Raw genomic sequence first — 27,771 nt, forward strand, 5'->3', positions numbered from 1 at the left:
ATGGAATTTAAATGTAAGTTCCTAGAATTTGATAAAATAATCAATATGTCCGGCAACCATTACACTATCTGTTGTCTAGAGGTAGGTAGCGCGCCCTCCATGAATGGGGTCAAAGTGCATCAGTGCCCAGTTTGCGACGACCTTATCCATTAGACCATGACATTCTGGGTGTTAGGGGATTCATATGTTCGGCGGTCATGTGATGGACATGTCAAGAGGAAGATATCACCTGCTCTGCACTTGAGGGGTTTATTGAAGAGACGCTAAGAAAAAACAAGTGTAAGAGGTCGGTATGCCGACGGATCCCAGCCTTCGGAGCACACCCAGAGCCTGCTCCCAGCTGGAATGTCCCCAGCTCTCTGCCCAAATCAGATGCTGCTGCATAATTAATCCCTCCTTGAAAGCAGTGAGGAAAACCCACAGTAAACAAACAAAAAGGCTCAGATATGAACAACCAAAAAGGGCCCAAGGAGCTCAAACACTCCTGAATTAGCTAATCCCTGAAGGGGATGCTCATTTTCTGAATATTTATGTCCCCATCTGCCATAGCTGGGCTATGAAACACCAACTACCCCACAAAATAAAAAGGCTGAAATCAGAACCAAAAAAAGTTTGAACTGCATTTAGGCTCTGAACTTTTTCCCCATGCTGAAAACATTTTTAAATAAATTAAAAAAAAAAAAAAAAAAAACCACACCAAAAACCAAACAACCCACAGGCTACGAAATCAACTCCAAAACCGAAATCAACTCTAAACATTTCCCTTCTTGCCCTGGGAGATGATTCAAAGCTTTGCTGAAGGGACCCTAAAAACTCACCATTGTCTCCTGGTGGGATCAAATGCTTTGTCCATGAGGGAGCCGGGGTAGATGCGCAGCACCCCATTGGGGGTTGCTATGTAACGCCTGACAATGTAACTGTTGAGGCCACTGATCTCCATCTGGGTCATCCATTCATCCGTGCCGTGACTGGTTGCCATTACTTCATTCCTGACAGAGAACTGCAAAACAAAGGCAGAGCTGGCAGGGTTCCTGCAGCACTTGCATGGCAAGATAACAAAAGCTTCCCCGAGAGCCACCGGGGATCATCTCGGCTCAATTACTTGGTTCAAGGCTTCTCACACCAGACATTCCAAGCAGATTATTAGAATGAAATATTGGTGGTGTTATCTCTGTGGCTTTGCTTAACTTGGAGTAAATATAAATATTGTGCTGCTCGCACAGAAAATAGAGATTTCTCAGTTGTATGCCTAGGAACACCAAGGTGCTTCTGCTAAGAACTTAGCGTGGTTTTAACTTTTCTAGTGTTTGTTTCAACAAAGTTCTGCCCCCTCCTCTCTCCACTCTTAGATCAGATGTTGGGAAGGAATTCCAGGCTGGGAGGGTGAGGCTATCCAGAGAAGCTGTGGCTGCCCCTGGATGCCTGGAAGTGTCCAAGGCCAGGCTGGAGTGATGCCTTTTTGGGACTACCTAAAAACAGAGGCCAGACAAAATTAAGGGAATAAAAAGCAGTGCTATTTCTTAAAGGGCCTTCAGGTACATTTTGGGCAAAGCCCCCACGGGCTGTACCCAAAATTGACCACAGGACACAAGTTTTCACACTTTTATAAGTTTGGTCCATTTGCATATTGGGAGTTAATCTCCCAATTACAGCTTCAGGTAATGAAGTCATTTACCGCAAGTTTGCTCCCCCCAAATCACTTTTGTTTACATTTCTCAGGGCCTTCAGGTACATTTAGGGCAGACAAAGCTCCCCAGGGGCTGTACCCAAAATGGACCAAAATCGACCACTGTCATAATTTTCAGACTTTTATAAGTTTGGTCCATTTGCATATTGAGGGTTAATGTGCCAATTACAGCTTCAGGTAATGAAGTCATTCACCCAAAGTTTGCTCCCCCCAACTCATTTTTGTTTCCCTCTCTCAGGGCCTGAGGCAGTGAGGAGTCCCTGATTGCCAGGCCTGGAGAGGAATTGTTGTGTCTGCCCAAAATGGGACAGCAGCAGCTCACACTGCACATGGAGTTTGGAGTTCTGCACTAAAGAACTGCAGGGTCACAAATACAGAAAAACAGAAAAGCCGAAATCCCAAGGCGTCAGGAGCACCCTGGGCTCGTGGAAGGTGCTGGCCATGGTAGGGATGGGATGGGCTGGGCTTTAAGGTCCCTCCCAGTGCAAAGTGCTGGGATCTGGGGATTGCAGAGCAGCCCAGGGGCTGTGCCCACCTTGAGGCCGGGGTTGGCGATGAGGCGCGTGTTGTCGCTCAGGTAGGCCGTGTAGTGCTCCACCATCCGCTTGGTCTCGGGCTGGCTCAGGTGCTCGTAGGGGGAGGAGAAGCTGCCTGCAGACAGCATCACTGTGGGGCTCTCTGCAAACACCAAACAGCAGGAATTTCAGCGTGATGAGCTGTGAGGGTGTCTGTACCACGGGAGGGTCCCTGTCCCGCTGTCCTTGCGGCAGGGGTGACCCTGCTGCTCTCCCACAGCTCAGCACACAAAGTGCCCAACTGTGGAACAGGCTTTACTGTGACTTCTGAGAGCCAGAGGGAAGTTTGATAAGAGGATCCATGTTCACCCCTGAAAGAATTTCCTATCATGGTTGTTGACATAGAAACCAAGAAAGAGAGAAGGATAAATAAGAGAAACCTGCAACTATTCCAATGAGCACTTTGTTTGTCTCGTGGCCAATGAATAAAGTGTAAACTTCTAGGTTTTGTAAGAATGTATAAAAAGCATTCATACTATAATAAAAACAGTTTGAAGCCTTCTGAAAATGGAGTGTTGCTTTGTATTGTCTCCATCTCAACTACAACACCCAGCTCCTGCAGGACACTCTGGACTGGGAGGGAAGGCAAACATCCCTTTTTCCACCCAACCCAGAGCACTTCCCAGCAGAGTTTCTTCCTAAACTCAGGCTGAACATGAATCCCTCCCCTTCTTGCCTCGAAACACAGAAGTCACAGCATCAGCCCCCTCCTCTGATCTCCGTGTGTCATTTGGTATTTAATGGCTTTGTTCCCAAGCCTGATTTCTGAATTACTGCTTTCTTTGAGACTACAGAAGCTGTTTTCCCTTAAGAAAAGATGATAGGCTAAAGAAGAAATTAAGTACCCCTGTTTAGGTTAGATATCCCAGAGGAAAACAAAAATGAGCATCTTCAGTTCCAGAAAATGAACATCTGGAGAATCCCAAGTGCAGCTGTCTGGAGTGATTTTCAAAACAAACTCAAAAGCAAACTTTCATCATGTAAAATCTGCAAAACCAGTCAGCTTTTCATTTTTAACAAAGAGAAATGATTATGATGATGCAGGGCTGAGGGTTGAGAAGATCTTTTCTGAGGATGTGACCCATGGAACCCAAATTCCCTGTGTGGAATGGCCTCCAGAGGAGAAGCTGCAGTGAGTATGTGAAGTGTTCTGCTTTTAGTCACATTCCTCTCAAACACATCCCCACACATGTGCTGCAATCCCCACTTCCAAACTTCTCCTCCAGCCCTTCATCTGCTTCCCAGAGCAAATATTCTGATTTTGCTTTGCATGAAGTTTTTCCCCTTGACAGCTTAGTACTGCATTTTTGGGATATTCTCCATTTGTATCTTTCTGGATATAAGATAATCAAGATTAGGCAGCACATTAAACAAACAAACAAACAAAAAGTCCCTGTGTTTTAAACAACTGGCAAAGCAATTTCCAGAGGTTTGTCAGGTCCCTCCTCTGGTCTGATCTCACTGAGCTATTCTGCAGGGCTCCAAGGAGCTAAGAAAAATCTCACAACTTTGCCACTAATTCACCATGAGACCTTCAAACCCTGCTACAAGCAGAAGTATTTCATTCAGAATTTCTTACAGTACAGATTTGAGGGACCTCCCAAGGCTATGCCTAAAATGAGAGCTTGCAGTGTAGGATGTTTATGTAAAACCCCTCTGTTCTTGGGATATTTCTGGGTTTTAAGTTCTCCATCCTTCCCAGACACTGGAACTGCCATGGAGATTTTCCCCTTTTCCCAGCAATGTTTGAAATCAGTCAGGAAGAGCAGAACCACTTTAGCCCATCAAAACCTGAGAGTTTTGAAGCAGGTGAGGAGGGTCTGGGAACCATCAGAGCACTGAAGCTCTCCTTCTCCCCAGCAGGCTTAACCTCTGCCTCTGAAGGTATTCAATGCTTCTGGCAGTGGAAAACTCCCATGAATCCAGGGCAAAAGAGCAGCAGGGCCCTGCACAACTGGCTGGGACTTCATCCTACCCTGGTACTGCTCAGGGAGGTGCTTCAGAGCCAGGAGAGGACTTGGGTTAAGCTTGGTGAGACACCTCCATGCTCCCACTGCACTGCCAGGGACCCTGCTGGACCCCCAGGGCGTTTTTCTCCTACTCTGGCCAGCAGCCCCACTCATTCATCCTGCAAGAAGTGAATTTGTTGGTTAAAATCTGGTGCTGACGGTAGCAAAGTTATGGATTCAATAGCTGGGTGGGCCCTTCCCTCCAGAGCTGGGCTCCATGATCCCTGTGGGACCCAGCTCAGGCTCTGCTGTGATTCTGGAAGAGCTCGGCACTGAGCAGGCCACCTGGACCAAGGAGAGCTGTGAGAAGGCAAAAGCTGATCAGAACATCAGCCTTGGAAATAAAACCTTCTCAAGGGAAGAGTATTGCCCATGTTTTGTGAGAAGAGCTTTACTTTGATCTGCCACACTCCACAGAAACACACAGGAGGTGTGACTGTGCCAGGGTGGCTCAGGCTGGACACCAGCAGGAATTTCCTCATGGAAAAGGTGGAACTGCCCATGAGGTTTGGAGTGCCCATCCCTGGAGGTGGCACTCAGAGCTCTGGGCTGGGGACAAGCTGGGGATTGGGCACAGCTGGGACTGGCTCCTGGAGGTGTTTCCCAAGCTGGGTGCCCCTGTGTCCCTGCGGTGGCCAGGCCAGGCTGGCAGAGCCCTACCCAGGGTGGCCAGCTGCTTGAAGTGCAGGCAGGCGTTGGGCTGGCCCAGCAGGTCCAGCCTGTGGTAGAGCAGCTTGCTGCTGGGGACAGTGTTGAGGTTCTTCAGCTGCTTCACGGGAATTTCTGGCTGGATCACCACCACACACAGGATGAAGGATGTGTCCTGCACCTGCAAAACACCAGCCAGTCACCAAACAGAACCAAAGTGTGCAGGATGAACGGAATTTCTGTGTTTCAGAGCCACTGAGTTCTACAAAAAACACTTTGCCACACTTAACACAGAAAATAAAAACACTGTAATTTTTTTTTCCTGAAAACCAAACAAGACTTTAATTTTGTTGCTTAACTAGCAATAATTTCTAATTCTAACACTGTTTCATGGATATGTTTTGTCACTAACAGAGGAGAGGCTGCAGGTTTCCAGTTGCTGGACACACACTGGTGTTACCTTTATGGAGAGTACAGACAAATTAACTCTCAAATGCAAGATTTTATTATTTCCACTCTTAATTGTGTACTGCATGTGCCACATGTTTTACTGGTTTGGGTATTTTAAGGACTCTAAATTACACCAGAGCAGCAAACCTTGGAGTGTCCCAGCTGCTCTGCAAAGGGAGTTTGGTATTAAATGCATTGTTACAATCTTAGAAAATCAACTCCAGACACCTTCCTGTGTGAATTTCTGTTAAACAATGACAGATTTAATCTCTTAAAACTGCTCAGCTTAATCCTTTAGGTTGGATTAAACTTAACACCGTGAAATGATCCACAAGTACCTTCTTGAGTTTGTTGGCACAAAGCAACCAATTCTTGCTGGCATTAGTGAATTCACCTGGATTATGTTTAACCTCAGATTCCATTTTAACCCCAGGGCTGAGATTAGTGATCAGACATTCCCAGACTGAAGGAAGGACAGCAGCAGAGCCATGAATTCCCTCTGTGCCATGCCACACTTGTTGTCCTCACCATTTTCCAGGCATAGCTGACATTGTAGGCTTCTTTCCCAATTTCCCTCAGCTTGTTGACGTGCCAGGACAGCGAGGAGTTCACAGGAACTGTGATGATCTGGCTGCCCAAGGGAATGCTGCAGGGGCAGATAAAACATCCAGCAGTTTATTAAACACTGAGCAAAACTGCTAGGACTTCAGCAAAATCCTTCTATTGTGTGTTTATATAATTATCATAAGAATTGAAGGAATTAACTGTTATTTGTGCTTGGTGAAGGAAAGCCTGTGTGTGTGCTGCAAATGCACTTATGTACCCCCACATTTTGAGCTTAAAAATTCTCAGAATGGGCAAAGGATAAAGAAAAAGCCAGACCAAATAATGGGAAATCTTCCTGACAGGGAAGAGAGAGATTAGAAGGAATATTCCCCAGATCAGCTGGGAAACACTACATAACAAATGACAACTGAAAAAAGTTGGGAGGAAAAATCAAACCAGAATTGCTAATGGGGAAAAAAAAATCCATCCATCTATCCAGATATTGTAGGAAAAGGAATTTTACCTTATATACTTTTAAATTCCTCTAGAAATACTCCCAGTGCTGCTCGTTTGGGAGCTGCACCCACTCCTCACCTGAGGATGTTCTGGCGCACCAGCTCGAACTTGGGAATGTTCTCGTAGTGGATGATGTCCGTGTGCAGGGGAGGCTCAGACAGCAGGTAGGGCCTGGTCAGGGAGGGGTGCATCAGAGTGTACCCTAAAAAACAAACACACAGCCCCAGACGTGGAATGCATTACAAAACCGAGCCCAGGAGAGGTGTTTTAGGGGGAAAAAACAAATATACAGTAATTGCATAGAATTTTGGCAAGGATGGCAGTGACCAAACCATCTCGTCATCAAAGGGGTTGCAAATGAAAAGCAGCTTGAAAAATTCAGCAATAAAATAGGCTGGATCAGAGGGAAAGAGCTGGGCACACACATTAACACCAGTTTTCCCTCTTTCCCAGAAAACCTTGGATGGCACAGGTGCGGGGAAATCCCCACAGCAAGAGTTTCCAAATCAGAACCCCGGGACAGAAGTTTCAAGTCATGAATCCACCTAAAATCTCCAGCAATGTTCAGGCAAAACTAACCAACAACATGCAATTAAACTTCTAATAAATATTGTCATTCATTACTCAGAAATGTGAGAAGTCAGAATTGGTGGTTCACGAGCTCAGTGGGACTAGAGGAGATTATTTGAGTCAAAATTACCTTTATTATCAATGAGGAAGGTGTAGGATCCCAAGGAATCCTGGTAATAGGTGACATCTTCCAAGATATAGGCAAGGTTGACATCTACTCCAACAATTCCCAGCAGGAGGTTCCCGAAGTAGCAGGGTTTACTGACAGTCATTATCAGGCCTTGGAGGGAGAGAAACACCACAAAACCATCAGAAAAATCATCTGGTTCATTATTTTGAGAGGAAACAGAGCATTCTGAGATGTTACACAATTAAATTTTGCATCTATTCCTTGCTAGAATATGGCCAGGGAAGCTCAGCGGGGTTTCTGTTGTGTCTGGCTGTTGTCAGCCACTCTCCCTAATTAATCTGTGTTCCTGATAGTGACCTGAAGTATATTCATCAATTTCTTAGAGCACACACCACAATTGTTGTTTGAGGGGTTGTCAGTCTCCAAGTGGATTCCTTATAGATCTAAAATAAATTTGTATGAAAAGCCAACAGAGTATTCTCTTCCTTCAACAGAATTTAAGGCCATTAAAAATAGGATGGAAGAAGAAGAAGGAAATTAGTTTGTCCTTGTAAAGCAACAGTTGGAATGAGTTGTTTCTCATCTACTGCATAATCAGAATATTAAATCTCTGCCTAACTAAATCCCAGTATTGCCACTGTGCTGGGAACCATATCCATAATTACCCAACAGTTTGGATTGATCTCATCCCTGAGGTGAGAACTCTGCAACACTTTCTTGCTCCTATTTTCTGAGCTTGGAAACTCAGCAGCTCTTCCCTCACACCAATATAAAACTCATTTGCATGTACAAGCCTTTAAGTACACTCTGAAATCCCTGTAAGACAAACCCATCTATTGCACCATTCCCAATCCTTTGTTGCTCCCATTTTCCCTTGGATATCGCTTTGGGAGAGAGCAAGAACAGAGTTTAATCACTGAGGGAGGGAATGCAGGAAGGAGCAAAAGCTCAGACTCAGATTTCCTCAGGAACAGCCTTAAATTCAGTTTGGGTCTCAGGACAGTCCAGGTGTGCTGAAGCCAAAGAAGGGCTGAGGGTGGCCAGCTTGGGACAATAATTAACAATAATTAACAATCTCTCCTTGTGCCATTTGCTAGGCTGCTTTTATCCTGCTCTCACACAGGACTGACATGGATGCCATTCCAACCTATCTCCCTCCAGTACAGAGAATTCCTCTCCACAGATTAAATTATGGATTATTTGTTCCTGTGTACTCATACAGAGGAACAAATTTCACCACAAGAATCCAAACTAAATCTGTTGACTCCATGTCTTGTCAGCACTTTTTTCACAACTAAACCTTCTGCGGATGAAAACGCTACAGACAAGAAGGCTTGGAAACACATCTAGAACCAAAATCTTGTAGGATTGTGGAATAGGTTTTGCTGTGACTTCTGAGAGCCAGAGAGAAGTTTGGTAAGAGGATCCATGTTCACCCCTGAAAGAATTTCCTACCAAGGTTGTTGACACAGAAACCAAGACAGAGAGGAGGATAAATAAGAGAAACCTGCAACTATTCCAATGAGCACTTTGTTTGTCTTTCCTTACCAATGAGTAAAGTGTAAAGTTATGAGTTTTGTGAGAATGTATAAAAAGCATGCCAGAATAAAAACAGTTTGAAGGCTTCTGAAAATTGAGTGCATTTGTATTGTCTCCATCTAAGCTGGGACACAGGATTACAGTGAATCTGGGGACATGAAAGCACAGAGAACCCGATCTCTGATGGTTTTACCCCGAACCCGAGGCCAGCACTCACCATCCCCCATCTCATCCGAGAAGGGCAGGCTGAACACGGCCTCGTCAATCATCCTGTTGGGCAGGTTGGTGTAGAACCTGCCCACGGTGGTCTCCAGGTTGCTGAGCTGGTTGAGGACCATCATGCTGCCCTTGGTGACGGGCAGGGCGCTGCGGTCGGGCACGCCGTACTTGGCCGAGTTCTGCTCAGCCAGGTCCCGCAGGAAGGCCAGCTCCTTCAGCCCCGTCACCCCCTCTGCAGGGACACAAAACACAGGCAGACAGGTCACACAAGCTCCATTTCCACCCAGGCTCCTGCCCCCTGCTCCAAAGGAACGATCCATACTCTGTATCGCAGCACTGAAAATTCTACATTCTTATTTAAATGCTTAAAGATTGGTGTGAGGAAAATTAATAACTAGCACCAAATTTAAAGAGATTGCCTCTCTCCTGCTGTTGCACAGTGCAAAAGATTTGCCATGCTGTTCACATCCCCCTTTAAACAAAGGCCTGGGAGCAAAGAGCAGTGTGCCCCATAAATCCACAGGACAGCTCTTTGTTCTCCACGGTGGCTCGCCCACAGGCAGGACCAGGAGCAATCCTCAGCCCTGGAGATAACAGCCTTTGTTCTACAGCTGAATCATTCCAGTTTCACACTTCACTCAAGTCCCAGGCTCAACTCCTGCACACAAATCAAAGCCTCTTGCACGCCCCAGTCTCAAATGAGTATTTAAATTTACAACCAAATCATACATTGGGTTAAGCATTCATTTCCTGGGCTATTTTCAGTAATACAACAAACTGCCTTCGTGCTGAAAATGCTTTTTTGGAAAATGTTCATGTTTAACTTCACTCTCAGGTTGGTTCCCAGGTTACCAAAGCTGGGCTATCATTTCAGACTTGGTTTGATCTCCCATTTACCCTCCCTGGCTGAAGAAGTCACATTTAGTTCCAGCTTGCTGCCCCTGGAAGCCCCCAGGAAGGTTTGCAGTTCCAATAATTAACAAATTTACCTCAGTCTGGACAATCCAGGCCACAATATTTTATATCCCTGCAGCTGCACTGGGATACACAAAGATAGAGTGGCACAGCTATAAACACCAAAGTAACAACATCTGGATGCAGCTTCTGGATTAAATGTGCCAAAAACCCATGAACAAACTGCTCCCAGTAAGGCCTGGAATTACCCTGGGATGAGTTTAATGAACGAGCTGTGCTGTGCCAGGAAGGGAATTTTATGGCCTGGAAATCAGAAGCATCTCTCACCATTCATGAGGGCATAAGTGAGGATCATCACGGAGTTATTGAGGAAGCTGTTCTCTTCGTTGATGACACGCAGAGTGGCTTTTTTATCATCTTCTGAGGACTCTTTTGATGTGATCCCAGCCGAGAGATAAATGATGACCATGTCAGTATCTGAAACACAATCACAGACACAGCACAACAGTGCATCAGGATTTTAACTCTTGTGCTGAGAGCCCTGGAATCTGCTCACAGCAGCTTCTCCCAGGCATCCACAGCCCCTCCAGGGGATGAACACACTGCAGCCACATGGATTCCAGCCTGTGGGGTTCAAGTTTCACTCTTGGCACTCACCACACTTCTGTTTGGTTTGGTGCCTGTTGGCCACCCAGGAGCACTGGGCTTGCTCTCCTGAGCAAACCCCACAGGCACCTTCTGGCTTTGGAGTCATGGAATGGTGTGGGATGGAAGGGACCTTAAACCCCATCCAGTCCCACCTCCCACCGTCCCAGGCTGCTCTGAGCCCTGTCCAGCCTGGCCTTGGGCACTGCCAGGGATGCAGGGGCAGCCCCAGCTGCTCTGGGAATTCCAGCAACCCCTCCCCACCCTCCCAAGGAACAATTCCTAATTCCCAATGTGCTATCCACCCCTATCTCCTGGCAGTGGGAGCCATTCCCTGCGTCCTGCCCCTCCATTCCTTGTCCTCAGTCCCTCTCCACCTCTCCTTAGGCACTAAGGACTCCCTGGATCCTTCTCCTCTCCAGGTGAGGAGCTTGGCTGCCTCCAGACAGGAGCACACAGATCCAGCACCTGGAGCAGCTGCTCCAATTCCATGGAAAAGGCTCCACAAGGTCAAACCCTGCACTTTTAATCTCCTGCCCCTCTGTTCTCCTTCCCCCTGCAATCCTAAGGCATGGAGCTGCACAGGATACCCTCCATGGAGCAGGGCAGAGCAGAAAGCTTGGGAATTCTGGGAATTCTCTGGAATGTGACCTGGCCCCTCACACTTTCCCTGGAACACGTTTTTCAGGCTGAGGATGCTCCTGGCCAAAGCCCTGCCCCAAAGCCTTTGAACACAACAATCCACAGCCCCGTGCTGGCTCCCCAACCTGTTCCATCACATTTATCTCAGCATTGAGAGTGGTTTGTGTTTATAATGAACATACAGATCAAAATCATCCACAGGAAATCCAGAGCACTGGGCTGACGTGGTCACATCCCAACTTTCTTGTTTCACCTGGATTTTTGGTGGATTTGCTGTACTGATTTATTAAATAGGTATCAATGTTTTCACTTGCACATTTTGTCCTCATGGCTTGACCAGAATTTCAGCCAGAACCAGATTTTGACACAAACAGGAGGTGCTGTTAATTTGGGGGAATTTCTACCTTAGTTTTCTGTAAGGGCTAAAAGTAGGGAAAAAAGCAAAGCCAGGTATTAAAGCAGCTTTGGGTGGAGTTTAAGGAAAATTGTTGCTGTGCTTCCTAGGCTACAGCAGAGATATTTTATCTGCAGCCAGGCATGGTGCTGCAGCCTAAATGGTATAACAAAAGCCAGTCCTAAATCTGCATGAGGGACCAGAGCAAGCAGCTTTTGGAGCAACCCTTTGGGCTGAGGATCTGCTGAGCAGGATTGCAGTAGGACCTGAAGCAGAAAATCCAGATGTGTTGAACAGCACAATTCTCCCATCTCACACCAGCAGTTCCCTTCTGGCTTTGCCAGTGTGAATTTGGGATTGAGGCTGTATCTCAACAGCTTCCCTGACACACCCACACATTGTTCTCTGGGAACAGGATGTTAGAAAACTAACAGTGAAATGAAGGAATTTTTTTTTTTTTTTGCTGGGTTTGTTTTTCTTTTCTAAAAAGATGAAAAAGATTATTTACAAGAAAATGAGACATGTTTTATAAACATCCTCTTCTCAAACCTATTGTGTCTCACCCCAGGAATTCTGAAATTCATCATAAACACATTAGATCTTCACAATCTTCCATATGTAGAGAAAACCTAAATCCAAAGCATTTGCATTTTAACTTTCTGTGCTTGTGCCCCAAAATAGTTGTTTGATATGAAACCTGGTGAAGTATGAATATGCCAAAACTTCTAATCCTAATATAAAACATAAAAACATGGAATCCTGGAATGGTTTGGGTTGGGAGGGACCTTAAAGCTCATCTCATCCCACCCCTGCCATGGCCAGGGACACCTCCCACCATCCCAGGGTGCTCCAAGCCCTGGCCAAGCTGGCCTTGGACGCTTCCAGGGATGGGGAATAAGCAGGAGGATGCTCCAAGACTCCTTAGCTGATGTTCTTGGAATAAATCCTGATGACAAATTTGTCTTGTCCCAGCCAGCTGCAGCAGCACCGCACTGTTCATTTTGCATTTGCTGGAGTTGCTCTTGTCATCATTTTGCCAGAGGATGGTAAAATCCTGCCCTTGCCAACCTTACCCTTTGTCCAGTCACATAAAATCTCCCTGTGCCAATGGCCTGAAGCTCAGGAATTGGCTGAACCTTTGGAGGCAAAAGCACCATTCCATAAACCCGAGGAAAGTCACGTGGAATGGGGGGTATTTCCTCATTCTTTCCAAAGCACTTCAGTTCCTGGACTTTTCCTCTCTCTCTGGCTCTGCACAGCCTCTGAGCTGGTGCCCTTTGGGACCCTGAAGGCTCTGCTCTCACTGGAGCAGGCACAGGGCCAGGGGGTGGGAATTGAGTTGCATGATCCAAGTATCCTGATGGAGATGGGCTGCTCCCTCCACCCTGCCCTGGCACTGCCAGTGCTACTCAAATCCAAGGAGCACCCAGAGCACAGCATTTGCCTTCCACGGCTTCCTGGCAAGCAAATCTGCCACTCAATTTCACATCCATCCTTTCATGTGTTTCACCACATCCTCACTACAAAAAACACCCAGAAAAACCCCAGTCTTGGGGAGGGGAAGGATAAAGCTCATAATGAGTACACAGAGTTCAGGGGGGTTATTGTGAGATGAGGGAAAATTAGCCAGGACAGCTTTGTGTTCCATAAAACATCACCCATAATTGGTATTCTCAAAATCTCATTTCCCTGGGAAGCAAGGGGATCCACTTCCCCAGGATTCTGGTAAGGCACATCATCCGTATGCAAATGTGCCAGCACTCATTAAATGAACCTGCAGAAGCTGCAATTTTCCTGGAAAGGCCTCCTGCCCCATCATACAGACTGAGGAAATAACTCAGCTATCACAGAGAACAACTCTGCAATCTCCTCTTTCAGTTCAAAAGAAAGGCAAGGCAGCAAGAGACGCAAATGAGAAAGGGACACATCCCACAGATCCTCACATGGAGAAGGGACACATCCCACAGCCCCTCATGGAGAATGGACACATCCCACAGCCCCTCATGGAGAATGGACACATCCCACAGCCCCTCATGGAGAATGGACACATCCAACAGCTCCTCACGTGGACTGCAGCCCAAGGAAATGCCCCTTAAAACAAAAATGGGGATGGAGCACGTTTCTGTTCCTATTCAACACACTGCACTCCCTTGGTCCCTGGCAAAGTGAGGATGTGGAATAAGCAAACACTGGCAAGGTCCTGGAATAGCCCGGCTGGCACGAGAGGCTGGCTTACTTCCTTGGAGCCGGGTGCCGTTGTTGGTGTTCCGCAGGAGCTGGAAAGCCTTCTGGAAGCCCAGGGCGTGCTGCGTGGAGCTGTCGGACGCCTTGATGCTGCTGACGAAGGTGGACATCTTCCTCTTGGTCTCGCTGGTGGCAGGGGACAGGAAGGTCTTGTAGCACTGGTCCAGGGAGCACGTGCGCACCGCGTCCGCCACCGTCAGCACCGAGATCTGCCGGGAACAGACTCCATGGGGAAGGGGTTCCGTGGGGAAGAGAGAGATTCCATGGGGAAGGGATTCCATGGGGAAGAGAGAGATTCCATGGGGAAGGGGTTCCGTGGTGAAAAGGCTCCATGGGGAAAAGGCTCCATGGGATCACCTCCCCTGGAGGTGGAGCAATGTGTGCCTGAGCTCAGGCCACAGTGTGCTCCAGCCAAACTGGTTTTTTAAGTTATTCCTATCAGAAGCCTCTGGGGTTCTCAAGGTTACTAAGACATGAATTGTGCTACGTTAAGAAAGAAGAGGCTGAGAAGCAAAATGCCAAGAGCACAAGAAGTAGATAAAGGAGGGCCTTGAAGCACTGGACTGTAACCAATCACAAATCCTGAGAAGTGCATGCAGAACACGTGGACAAGGTAGAGGCACCAATCAAGAAATGTGTGATTGTGTGTGCAGCAGTGTTAGACTGTATAAATAGAGCTTAATATAAACAGTGAAGGGGCTTCTGCTTAATGACATTGATTAGTTGTCCAGGAGCCCTGTTCTCCTGCATGGAGAACACAACACACATCCTTACATCATCTTTACACACCCAGACACACAACACTGGAGAAGCCAATGGAGGAGATTCCATGGGTTTAAAACTGCATTGTTGGAAAAGAAATGCTGGAGGCACAAATCTGTCAGATTTCAAAAGGATTATGTGGAGTTCAAGGAAAAGAGATTTGGGTCTTTGTTTCTCAGCAGAGTCAGCTTCACTCTGCTCCCTCACAATGGTCAATGCGCTGCTCTACCAGAGCCTGAGTGGGCCAGGGAGAGCTGACAGGGAATCAGCAGAGAGCATTTTCAGGAAAGCCTGGAGAGCCTAGAGGAAAGCGGAGTGCACAGAGAAATGAAAAAAAAAATAAACAACCCCTCTAAGGACTGCTCCCAGCAAAGCTTTTTGTTGTTTTAATGTTTCAGTCAAAGCAAGGTGACTGACATCAGCTTTTCCTGTAAATAAGTTAATGCAAGTGTTACCTCTATGCCTTAATGGCATCTAACACACCAGACTCATTAACTGAGTGACAAACTTCATTAGGAAGCATGGCTGAGGCAAGACAGCCCCAGAATTAAGCAGTAACGAGGTACCTGTGTAACAGGTTCTATAATCACTGAGCTACTGACCAAGGAATAGGTGTATAAATGTATTCTCTGTATTAACACAAACCCTTCTGACACTTGAATTTAAGTGCTATTAATCCTGCTGAACTGTAAGATTACTTTACCATATTAAATCTCTTTAAAAGCACCATGTTACAAGTGGTTTTCCCATGCTATTCATGAGAAGACTTAAGGCAAAGATTATAATCAGTTTTTTTCAATTTGATTTAACTGAAATTCCTCCTGCTCACAAAAGAAAACCCAAGCAGAGAGACTGATCAAGGTCTCACCAGTAGAGAGTTACTAAAAGACCAAACTGCAGACTTTTTACAGAAGCACTTTATAAGTCCACAGTTGTCTGTACTGAAAAAAATTACAGTTTAAGTGACTTTCTCACTGTCAAATGAGTACCAGGGACAGAGCAAGAAATCAAACCCAGATTTCTCAGCCCTTTGCTGGTACCATAATTATCTGTGAATCTTCCAAACATGAACTATGCTTCAGCTCACACCAGTACTGCAGGAGAATAAATAATTTCCACTTTCACAAGACAAAAAGAGAGGCTCAGAGGTGAAACAAGTTGCTCAAATCAGTTTAGGATGTGAGAAGGAGTCTTGTTTGGAACATGGCTCTTCTTCCTGTTGACCACCACTGAAATATCTGCTGGGATGGAGAAGCCTTTAAGGATTGCTCAGGTACAAGATTTTGCCTTAGATCAGTGGGATTTCACTTTTTTCCCAGCCTGCAGACCCAAAATGTTTCCCCTGCAGCAAAGAGATCCCAAGAGCTAGCTCAAGGCTCTGTCACCCCTCAGGGGCAAAGCTCTGGCACTCCTCAGGGAGCTCCAATCTGCTGGAGTCTGAAAGCACCACCTTGGGTGAGAGCTGAAAACCCAGGGAAAGCTGGGCGTGTCTGGAGATAGCTCACCTTGTCGTGCTCATCTATGGAGCTGAGGATGACCTGAGCAGCATCCTTGGCAATCTGGAGCTGTGTCTCTGTGACAGAGGCCCCGTGGTCCACGATCACCACGATGTGCTTGGACTGAGGGCGAACGGTGGAGACGTAGACGGGCCTGAGGAGGGACAAAACCCAAACCACCACCATCATCATCATCAGCCCCCTGTCATCCCCACTGGAGTGCTCACAAGTGGAAACAGGCAGGAATTACAACACCCAAGCAAACAACCAGGAAGAAACAATAAATTAAAACAGGAATTTTTTCCCTTATGAAAACTTGTACCAGGAAAGGCCAGCTGAGAATCTGAGCATGCAGAAATGCCCCTCAGTTTCTGAATCTTTTAACCAGGTTCTTCTCTCTCTGTCACAGCAAGAGCTTTCAGGAATTAACCCTGCTGCTTACACAGCAGCAGTGTTTGGGATCACTGCAGCAGTTCACACAGCAAGGTTTGAATGAAGCAAGAAATGCTCCAGGTAAATCCTGGCTGCTGGGAACTTCACCCACACGTGAACTGGGTGCCACAGTGGGGATGTGCTGGGGCCATGACAAGTAAAAACCTGTGCAGCTGCAGGGAGATGATCAGCCCAGGGTGTTTGGGCTGTTGTAAGAAGGCTCCTGGCCAAGGCAGGGTGCCCTGGGATGACTCTCACCCAGGTCATGCTGCACAAGCCCTTGGATCTGCGCAGTTTTACATCCCAAAGTGAGCTAACACCAGTGGGGACTCTCAGTGCTGTCATGTGTCTGTGCTAACACCGAAAATCTTGTTTTCAGATCCAGCTCAATATTGAGAGAGGTGTGAAAGAGTTCACAAGCTCTCACGCCAAGGTTTCAACCTGGAATAAATTAGGAAGATCCTCAGCATGGAGGAAGGATTAAAATAAAATGGTAAGTTTCTCTTTCCTCTTTAGTCCAGACACAAAACTAGTTACAGTCAAGGGAGAGTTTTGGGATCTAAATTTCGTTGTATCAAAGGCAGACATAGAAATCTTATTAAAAGGAAAGGAAAGATTTGACACAAGGCACTGCAGTAAACAACTGGCACAAATCAGTTCTTAACTGTAAAACAGCCTGCAGCTCTGCCCTGGATTAATACCTGCAACTGAAACAGGGCCTTTGATCTTCAAAGCACTGAAGCATTAACTAATTAATTCACCCAAACTACCCTCTGAAGTAAATATTAGCAAAAAGAGACCCCTTATTTAGCCATGGAGGAACTATGACCCAGACAAGAGATTTGGATAAAACCACTGATGGTTTTAGCGTCAAATTCTGAGCAAGATTGGGGCACCCCCAGCTCTCACCTCCTCAGACCTTCCCAAGGCCCCAGAAAACTCAGTCAAGCTCAGAACTTTGTGCTTTGATGGCACACTGAAGATACCATCAGTAAACTTTTGATTGCTCAACCCTGACAGAAAAACCCTCTTTAGTGTCCCCACAAGGTTCCTGGATGTGCTGCTACTTCCCCTGCACAGACTGATTAACTTGTACAATTAATTAATGTGTGACCAGAGATACTAAAGTCACTGCACCTTCCCACCCTCCAGCCTGCATCCATCCCATGGTACTGACAGAAAAAACAGGGAAAAATACTGGACCTCAAATTCTTGGCATAGAGAACAGAAAACCCTCTGCAGGAAAGCCTGCCACCACTCTGCCACCTGATGCTTTATTTTTACTGTTTTATTTTAGTGGAAAGAAATTTCCATTGCTGCTTCCCTACTATCCATGATGTGCCACTTGAACCTGGGGAAAAATGCTCCTACCTATGTGCCCTTCCCAGTCTCCCATCCTTCCCCTCCCTCCCAAAGTGATGCACCTGCCAAATCAGCAGAATGTCTGCTCTCTGCTTTATTAACAGGGGTCAGCCATGGGTCAAATATAAGTCAGATTTTGCCTGCAGGCTGACCTACAACTTCCAAGTCACTGCTGTTTACAGCTGACTTAATTTGGGAGAGGTGAGGAACCTGTTTGGAATTTTAGTTTAGTTCCTTGGAAGTGAAAAGTGGTGCTTTAAAAAACAGCCCTAAGAAAACCCAAGGGACTCCATTAGAAGTTACTCATGAAGGCTGGCAGCTTGGCAAAGGACAACAGTGAGTGAGAGCAGGGCCTGAGGAATCCAGTGTAAGTGCTTTTCCCAGGAAATTGGAAGGAGGCAAGTCCTACCTGCTGCGGTGTTCGTAGCTGCCCTTGCACCGGAACTTGTGGGCTGGGAACACGGTGAAAATCCCTTCTTCTGAGCTGAAATATTGCCACTTGATCCCTGGGTTAGACTTCAGGTTGTCAGCAAGGACTGCAGGGTGGAGAGGGAGAGAGGAGCAGAGTTACAAAGGCAGCCCAGACTTGGAGGGTTTGTGACTCAGGGCCTCCCTGGTGGAGTTTGGAGAAGAACAACCCAGCATGAAACACAAACTGCTCTGCTTAGGATGGGGAAAACACACTGGTGAAACCTCACTGATCTGCAAACAGCTCAAGAAACTCAACACTGGATTGCACAGATTTTGTTTAATATGTGATGACAGTTCCTGAATCTCTGAAGTCAGGTCCTGGAAGGCAAGGCCAGAGTGAGGAAGGAAGAGATTAAGGCAATTATATATAATATATATACACCCTACATCTCCATGTAATAATAAATACCTTGTCAACATCCTTTCCAAAAAGGAAAAAGCCTTCAAGTTAAAAAATCCTGTCATTTTTGGTGGAATAACTCCAAAATATTCAACAGCTTTGGTGCTCACAGCTTCATAATCAAAAGGAAAGATCCCATGGGCACTGGGAACAGGATCCTATGGACATTAGAAGAACAGATCCCACAGACATTGGGATTTTTGCCTCATGGTGCAGTGGGAATGTCCCACAGACCCTGTCTGCTCTCCCTCCAGCCTGGATTGATGTTCATCCATGGAATCACCAATTTTGCAACACCACTGATCCCAGGCAGCTGTAAGTCCTTAAAAACAAAAGGGAAATGCTCCCAGGAGAGAGGGAATGGGACATCATTAGCATGGGAGGCAGGAACAGGATTGTTTCCCACTCAGGGCTGAACACCCTCTCTGCTTGCAGCAGACTGAAAACAAAATCTGGATATTTGAAATCTTTCATTTTTACCGAGCAAATAAAGTGGATCACACCAGGTTAAAATGCATGAAAAAAGAAAATATTTCTTTGCCATTTCTCCTTTCATGCTCTTTGATTGCAGAACTCAAAGAACTGGCAGAGGGGGGCTCTGATTTCCAGTGCTTCACCTTTTGCTCAGCATTTCCCTCCAGCATTCCCTCAGGACTGGCAGTGAAAATGGGCCAGTTTCATCTCCTTCATTATCAAATATGCCAATATTTGGGTTGGAAAGGACTGCAGGGCACATTCAAGCCTTAGCCAGACACTCTACACCCAAATACCCACAGTGAGGGCAGTCTGAGCTCCACATCCTCCACACTTTAGCACTTACTCAAGTTTCCCAGTCTGGCTGTGGCTGGATGTTCTCTCCACATCCAGCTCAGTGTAATTACCCTGCAAAAACCACTGTCCTGCGCTTTCCCCACTCCTCTTTGCCACAGTATTTGACACTTCCCACAGTGCCTACAAGTCCCACTGGGATGCTGGGCTGGGATTGCTGAGCTCTGTGCAAAAATGCAGCTTCTCATGAGAACAATGCCCTGCCTTGATGGACCAAGGACTACCAGAGATTCCTCATTCCCCTCCAAAATCTATTTTTTCTCTGAGCTGCTGCTTCCTCCTGCAGGCAGAAGGGCCATGAGACCATGAAACATTGAAATCCTTCTTTTTATGCCCAGCCACCAGGATTTCATCGTTCTGGGGGTGAAGTTGTTTTGTATAAAGAGGCTGAATTTCTGGTGCTGAAGTTTTTGTTTTGAGTTACAGAACCTGAAAAATGTAATTTCAAAGTTGACATGCGAACACTCAAGTTAAAGCCTGGATGAAACAACTTGTCCAGTCTCATTTTACCAACAACATTACAATAAAGGAGTTTATAATTTAAAGGCTTTGGCTTTTTTTAATCCTTGCTATATTAAAGATAAACTTCTCATTCCTGCAAGGCCACGAGCTGTATTTATTTCCCCACGAGAGCATGTGGATTTAAAAGTATTCATTTTCCCCATAAAACAATTGGTTTTGAAACTGCAGCTCTGCTGTTCTTCCTTTTCACACAGTTGTGCTCATGTTTCCTCCAGCAAGTGTTAGTTCAGTAACACCCTCCCCAGGGACCACCAATTTTATCCAAACTCTGCCTTTCCCCCCTTTTTTTTCATTTTCCTATGACCACAGCAGACAACCTCCCTGCAGATAAGCCATGGCTGAAAATCCAGACTTTTTCTCTTTAAACACATTTTCCATCCACTCAAGCTGCAAGAATGCCCTGCAGATATTTCCTCAATTCTTGCTCCTTGCCAGGACACACAGTAGATGATTTTTTTTTTAACCTAAACCTCACCTACCCCAAACTTTCCACACCCTCATTGCCTGTGGTTCATTCCCACCTCCTCCTCCCAGGAAAACCAGCCCCTGGACAGGTTATTCCATCCAGATAAAAAGCTGATTCCTTAGTTCTGGACACAGACTGGGAATAAAAGTGGCCAGCTGCCCATGAGGTGGCATTGCCAGGTCACTCTGTCCCCTCCACTTCCCCTGCAGCAAGGTCTGACCCCAAATCCTGCTGCAGACTGGACAAGTTGGGAAGTATTAAGATGACAGCATTTGAAATGATGGTTCTCGCTAATTATAAATATCTCACAAGGCAAAAAGGACTTTCAGGAAGAAAGCCCTGTGTGATAGAGTTTATAAAACTTCAAAGGGAATGCGATATGATAACACTTAGCACTTCTAGATACCACTTTACATCTTCAAAGCACAGCCAAATCATTAACTAATTAATCTTCAAAGAACAGCACAAACAGTCAGGGGGAAAAAAGGAACTACAGAACATAATTGCTCGTTATAAAAGGGTTTCTTACAGCCCTCCTCTTTAGCATTACATTTGCTGAGCTGCCGACGTCGGATCTCATCCCACAAAAACCGGGGAAGTCTCATTTCCAGCTCTCCTCTGACAAGTCCCTCCATTAAGAACCCTCATGGTGAAGAAACAGCACAAATAAATGTGTTTATTGCACGAGTGAAGACATCCTCTGACTCCCCAGACAGATCTGATCCAGGATTTTCCAAGTCAAACCCAATTGCAGCTCTTGTGTTGTCACCAGGAATAAAAGCTCTGCAGCTCAGCCACAATTAACATTCTGCTGGTGGCATGGGCCAGGACAGAGCCCTGCTCAATCCTCAGGACCCTGAAGGGAAAAGAAGTAAAAAACCCTTTCATTTCAAGGAATGGGACCAGATTGCTCCATTAAAAGGATTTGGAAGGAGGGGTATTAACTCTTCTGCTCAAATAACTCCCAGCCATTTTAACTCAGCCAAAAATCAGTGTAAAATACAGCAATTCAAGGAACATTCCACATTCTGGGCTCCATGATCCCTTCCAACTGCAGATATTTTATGATTCTAAGATTTGAAACGATCAACACTTCGAATAAAACAGACAAAATTTACTGGGCAATTTGGTGCCATCTCTGCATATTTCTGGGGAGGAGCGCTCTGCCAAAGCTGCCTGACTTGGAACAGACATTTCAGCACTTTGAAGGATGAGAAGGAGAAAGATTTACTGGTTCCCTGTTTATTCAAAAGGCAAAAAAACCTCCAAAGGAATCTGATAACATAATGCACAGGCTCTGGGGAAGATTTAATAAATAAAGGACTATTCAGAGTGGTGAGGACAGATCTCTTCATCTAACTGCCCAGAGCCTGCGTCTCCATCTGGAGAATAAAGACTTTCTCCTTATCTCCTTTGTAGTAATGGCTAAAAGTAATCCAGATGCAAAACTCCAACCAAGATAAAACAAAATCTTTTCAAGACATTAAACAACATTTAAAAAGCCACCTAATATTAAAAAAAAAAAAAACAAAACAGTGGTAAAAGTGATATTTTTTAAAGCTGAGGAGACACATCTATTTCTTTCTCCCCCTCCTAAGATTAATGTTTGTCTTAACAAAAAAATTTCCAGTAATAATGGAAAAAACAGATTTGAAAGTTTCATGAGCTCCATCACCCCTCTTAACACCCTGCCCAGGGTGGAATTTGGGGTTGCTGTCCCTGAGGGCTCTCCCAGGCTCTGTTCCTGTGGCTTTGTGGTGCAAATTCCGTTCCCTTCCAACACCTCCAACTTCAGCACTCCAATCCCACTTTTTACTCTGGGCCAAGATTAACATTTCCAGAGCTGAGCTCGAGGTCGAGCGGAGCAGAGCTGAAATTTATGTTTTGCCAGGAGCTTTTTATAGGCAGGATTATTTAAACTGCAGAACTCCCGTGGGAAAAGGGGGGATACTCATGGGAATTCTGCCTTTTATGTGCAGAATGAAATGAAAAACTCATTCAGGAAGACAACGATGAGAACACCCAGATGTACCCACAGTTTTTAAAGCATAAAAATAAATGAGGCAGAGGTAGAGCCTAAACCCAAAGTACAACAGATATTCCTGCCCAGCTCTGCATGAGGATACTTATGAGAGAAGAAAGAAAATTATGGGATATGGGTGGTTTTTTTTAAACACAACAAGGACCAGGGATATTCCTTGGCCACACCTACACAAAACTTCTCTCTTCACTAGGTATGCACCCAGCACTAACTTCTGTTCCTCAAATTAACCGTTCCCATCCCATTTTCCTGCCTCAATCCACTCTTTCCATCCCATTTCTCTCTTACAGACATTTGCTCCCTAATCAAAACCTCCCCCCAAGGCTGTTTCTGTAAAAGGAGAGCCAGAGGAGAGCCTGCTGTCAATAAATCCCTGCTCTTACTCTCCCTCAATTCCCTCTCCTCTCCTGCTGCCCTTTCCTGACAATGCCATGTTTTGAAGGTTCTCCTTTCATCAGGAATCTTTCAAGCCAGAGGCAAGGGAAGAGGAGGCACTTGAGCCTCAGTGCTGAGCCAGGACAGCAGGAACCTTGAACGCTCACTCACTTTATTTCTCTGAGAATTCAAACCAAAAATTTAAATTACGTTTACAAGAAACTGCAATTTATTTGCTTTTCATCACTCAAAAATAAGGAATATTTCTTGAATACTTTTTTAACCTCCAACTTCTGCGGTAGAAGAAGAATTTTATTTAATTTAATTAAAAACCATGAAGTGATTCATTGCATGCTTTGCTCTTACAACAGTGACTCTAAACTTGCCTTCAAAAATTATTCTGATTAATTAACAACTGCATGTGATTTAAACATTATTTTAATGAGTCGTTTGGGTTTGTTTTTTTTAATAAAGAGATGAGTAAAACAAAGCCCAGCAAATCACAGTGAGTGAACAAAGAGTGCCTGGCCTCAGGATGGAAAACACCACACAAATCATGGCTTGTCAGGAAATCAGCCTGGCCAGCACCTGCATCCAAGATGTGGGATAGCATGGATGGGATGAAAACAATCTCTGGGGACTGCTCATTTTTTATTCTATTAGAATCCAGAGAGCAAAGCTATAAGAAGGAAACAGTAAAGGAGTTTATAAAAATTTGGGGTTCTTCCCCCCTCCAGTTTGTTGCAAGGTGGTGAGGGTGGAATGGCAGGGTTGCCACTTCATCAGTCAAGTTAATGAAATAAATCAGCATTTTATTCCAAAAGACCTCTGAAAATGAAAATAAAATAAAATCAATCCCAAGTCTGCAATATTCCCCCAAAAGAATGAACAAACAACACCTCCCCAAAATAAAATCCACAAGGTCTGTTAATGTTCCCTAATTTATAACACTGAGCACCATAAAAAGCTGAAAAGTCAGATGGAACTGGGGCAAAGTCTGACTAAACCCAACTGAAATCCCTGTATTAATCCACACTGATTAGGATGCAGAAAAAAGAAGAAAACCTTGCTGCAGCAGAGGCCCAAAAGCTGAATTTTTCAGGGCTAAGTCGTGTGTATTTTGGTTCTGAACATATTTCTAAGTCCTTAAACGTGTTGAGAAAATGCCCTGACAAGACAAAGACAGGAAATATCTTAAGATGCCCTCATATTTGGTCGTTTTTGCATATCAGTGCAAAGGCAGCCTCACATGGGCTGAGCTCAGCTAAGAAGATCAGAGAAACTTCCCTGTGTGGCCCCTGCAGCAGCTGACACTGCTGATGCCAAAGCAGACAGGCCTAGGAAGGAGAAAACCTTGGAAAAAAAAAATAAAAAGGAAGAAATAAAAAGTGCAGAAACCACAACAAAATTATCCACGGTAGGCTGGAATAAAATCTTCATGACATTTTTATAATGTACTTAGACTAAGGGCATTACTTTAGGTATCAGCTTTCAATCATGAAATCTCAAATTAAGAGCAGTGTGACACTTGCAAGGAGAAATAAAAGCTTGTTGCTATGGCAATCAATGCAAATTCTCTGTGCCAAGGAAATGTTGGAGTCTAATGGGAAAAAAGCCCTACAACAGAAGGGAAAAAACCCCAAAGTAGAACTGTGCTGCTCACCAGAATTTAAGTCACGTCCAGGATTGAAGGCTCTGCTGTTGACAGTGGTCGAGAGGCGATCGCAGCTGATGGTTCTGGAAACATTGGTGTTGAAATTCCCATCAAATCTGGAAAGACAACAGCAATATCAGCAATCAGACATGATTTATTGAACCTACATTCACATTGAAAACGCAGCTTTTTAATGTTTCAGTGTAAATAATTATTAATAGTAAGAGATTGGTGCTGGAATTCCCATCAAACCTGGAAAGGCAACAGCAATATCAGCAATCAAACATGATTTATTGAACCTACATTTACAGTGGAAACACAGCTTTCTAATGTTTCAATGTAAGTAATTATTTACAGTAACACAGAGCTGAAATTCCACCAAATCTGGAAAGACAACAGGATCAGCAACCAAACCTACATTTACAATGGAAACACAGCTTTTTAATGTTTCACTGTAAGTAATTATTTATAATAACACAGAGTTGAAATTCCCATCAAATCTGGAAGGACAGCAACAAGAGGATCAGCAATCAAACATTATTCATTAAACCCACATTTACGATGGAAACACAGCTTTTTAATGTTTCAGTATAAACAACTATTAAAAGTAAGAGATTATTGTTGAAATTCCCGTCAAATCTGGAAAAACCAAGAAAAGATGATTATGGAATCAAAGAAGGGTTGGAAAGAAGCTTAAAACTCATCCCATTGCACCCCAATACCTCCCACTGTCCCAGGCTGCTCCAACCCCATCCAGCCTGGCCCTGGACATTCCAGGGATCCAGAGGCAGCTCTGGGCACCTGCACCAGGGCCTGCCCACCCTCCCAGCCAGGAATTCTTTCCCAATTTCCCACCTAACCCAGCCCTCCTTTGCCTTAAAGCCATCCTGCATGTCCCTGTCCCAAGTCCCTTTGATCTCCCGCCTTGTCCTGGCTCTCCACAGCCAGGAAGAGGAACGGACGGATGGACAGACGGACACCAAGGCCTCCTGTGTGTCCTCGTGCTCAGCCCCAGGCTGGAAGATCAGCCTGGGATGCTCTGACAGCCCCAGGGCAGCCAAACCTGGAGCTCTGCACGGGCTCATCCCCTCTGCTGGAGCTCTTTGTTGATGTTATTGGCAGCTTCCTCCCAGAGAACTTCCCAACCTCTCTCTGTCGAGGAAAAGACATTTCCCAGGAATGCAGCTCTTGGATAGAGGCTGTGGCTTCTCTTATCACCCTCAAAATGGAACCACTTCAAAAAAATCACAGCTCTTTCCAAGACAGCAAAACTGCTGTTGATTTTTTGTTGGCTGAGGAATCTCCAGCCTAAGATTGATTGATAACGGATGGGTTCCACAAAAATCGTGTTTATCTTGGGGCAAACCCAAAAAACTGCACATTAAACATCTCCATCCTAAAGAAGTATTTCCGAGCAAGGCTGAGGAACAACCCCACAGTGAAAAATAATGACTTTCCAGGATGTAAACGGATTGTCCCAGAGCTCCCATCAAAATCTATTAGTGATGGCAACAGGATGCCTTGTTAGCAACCAACATTATTCATTTATTGCATTAAAATGCTTCAACGTGCTCCAAAAATCATCCAAGGCCTCAGCTCTTCTCAGGAAGCCACTGTCAGTTACCCACCAGGAAGATGAATTTGTGGATGCCTAAATAATCTGCAGCAGGGCTGAAGAAGGAAACAAAAAAAAATTCCTGCAGCCCAATCCCATCCCTCCTTCTTAGAGCAAAAAGGAAATACAGTTAATGAGGAAAAAAAGTATAAATAAAAGATGAAAAATTGTTTTCAATCCCATAAATGAAAGACCAGACCTGCCAGCCTTGAGCAAGGGGCTGACCCAGACTGGGCTGGGTGGGATGTCTGCCTCAAATCTCCTTTCAGCTGCTGCTTGCTTTAAAATTGACTTTTTGCCCCTTGCAATGGAGTGGTTTTGGTTCCATGGCACAAGGACCTGGAGGAGAGAGCAGCTCCCATCACAGCTGGACATCAGGCCCAGGAAGTGGCAGCACTGTGGCAAATCTACATTGCGATATTTGCCATTGTTTTAATGCCACTGGAGAATTTTCCAGGTTCCATTTTTTTCATGCTTCTAAGTTTCATTCAGAATGCATTATTAATATATTTGAGCATCTTCCCCACTGAAGCCACAATTGAAACCAAAGCCCCAGCACTGCTAAGTGGCCTTTCCAATGGACGTTTGTATTCTTAGCTGTAAATACTGGTTTTACCTTTCCTACCACCTTTATACCTCACACATTTTCCACTCAAGTTTCAAACTGTACAGATCTTCCCATCGCTCACTTTGGAAGAAGTTAAAACACCCAAAATATTTGTATTTTAATATTTGAAGACAAGCATTGACCAGCACCTTTTCTCTGCACAGAGTAGACAATTTTTACCAGTGTCTCCTTAAACTTTTACCAGTGCCTCCCTTATTTTTACCAGTGTCTCCCTAAATTCTTACCTGTGTATCCCCTTTTTACCAGTATCTCCCTTAATTTTTACGTCTCTTAATTCTTAACTGTCTCCTTTAATTTTTACCTGTGTCTCCCCTAATTTTTACCAGCATCTCCCTTAATTGTTATCAGTGCCTCCCTTAATTTTTACCAGTTTTCCTAAATTTTTATGTGTCTCCCTAAACTTTTGTTAGTGTCTCCCTTAATTTTTACCAGTGTCTTCCTACATTCTTACATGTATCTCCCTTAATCTTTACCAGTATCTCCCTAAATCTTCACCAGCATCTGCCTTATTTTTACCAGTATCTCCCTTAATTTTTTGCAGTATCTCCCTAAATTTTTACCTGTGTCTCCATTAATCTTAACCTGACTTTCCTTTCATTTTCACCTGTGTCTCCCTAAATTCTTACCACTATCTCCCTTCATTTTTAACAGTGTTTCCCTGAATTCTTACCACTACCTCCTTTAATTTTTAGCAGTATGTCCCTTAATTTTTCACAGTCTCCCTAAATTCTTATCTGTGTCTCTGTTAATTTTAACCCGAGTTTCCTTTAATTTTCACCTGTGTCTCCCTAAATTTTTACCACTATCTCCCTTCATTTTTAACAGTCTCTCTTGATTTTCACCAGTGTTTCCCTTGATTTTCACCAGTGCCATCCTTGATTTTCACCAGTGCCATCCTTGATATTCACCAGTGCCATCCTTGATATTCACCAGTGTCTCCCTTGATATTCACCAGTGCCTTCCTTGATTTTCACCAGTGTTTCCCTTGAT

At 45.0% G+C, this 27,771-nt stretch overlaps 1 protein-coding gene across 2 annotated transcripts in view; it reads right to left on the bottom strand.

The window, feature by feature from the left end:
* Positions 1–27,771, bottom strand: part of CACHD1 (cache domain containing 1) — an 87,838-nt gene that overhangs the window by 15,755 nt on the left and 44,312 nt on the right. For both annotated transcript variants that reach the window (XM_030953986.1, XM_030953987.1), the window contains exons 4-15: positions 24,548–24,654; positions 18,191–18,317; positions 15,997–16,141; positions 13,722–13,938; positions 10,132–10,281; positions 8,888–9,121; positions 7,132–7,281; positions 6,510–6,633; positions 5,898–6,015; positions 4,932–5,100; positions 2,223–2,365; positions 819–1,000 (exon numbers count right to left, since the gene is read on the bottom strand). In XM_030953986.1, the coding sequence (XP_030809846.1) occupies positions 819–1,000; positions 2,223–2,365; positions 4,932–5,100; positions 5,898–6,015; positions 6,510–6,633; positions 7,132–7,281; positions 8,888–9,121; positions 10,132–10,281; positions 13,722–13,938; positions 15,997–16,141; positions 18,191–18,317; positions 24,548–24,654 (1,866 nt within the window). The remainder of the gene's footprint in view (positions 1–818; positions 1,001–2,222; positions 2,366–4,931; positions 5,101–5,897; positions 6,016–6,509; positions 6,634–7,131; positions 7,282–8,887; positions 9,122–10,131; positions 10,282–13,721; positions 13,939–15,996; positions 16,142–18,190; positions 18,318–24,547; positions 24,655–27,771) is intronic.

The sequence above is a fragment of the Camarhynchus parvulus genome, chromosome 8 (genome assembly GCF_901933205.1).
Source record: "Camarhynchus parvulus chromosome 8, STF_HiC, whole genome shotgun sequence".
Classification (NCBI taxonomy): Eukaryota; Metazoa; Chordata; class Aves; order Passeriformes; family Thraupidae; genus Camarhynchus; species Camarhynchus parvulus.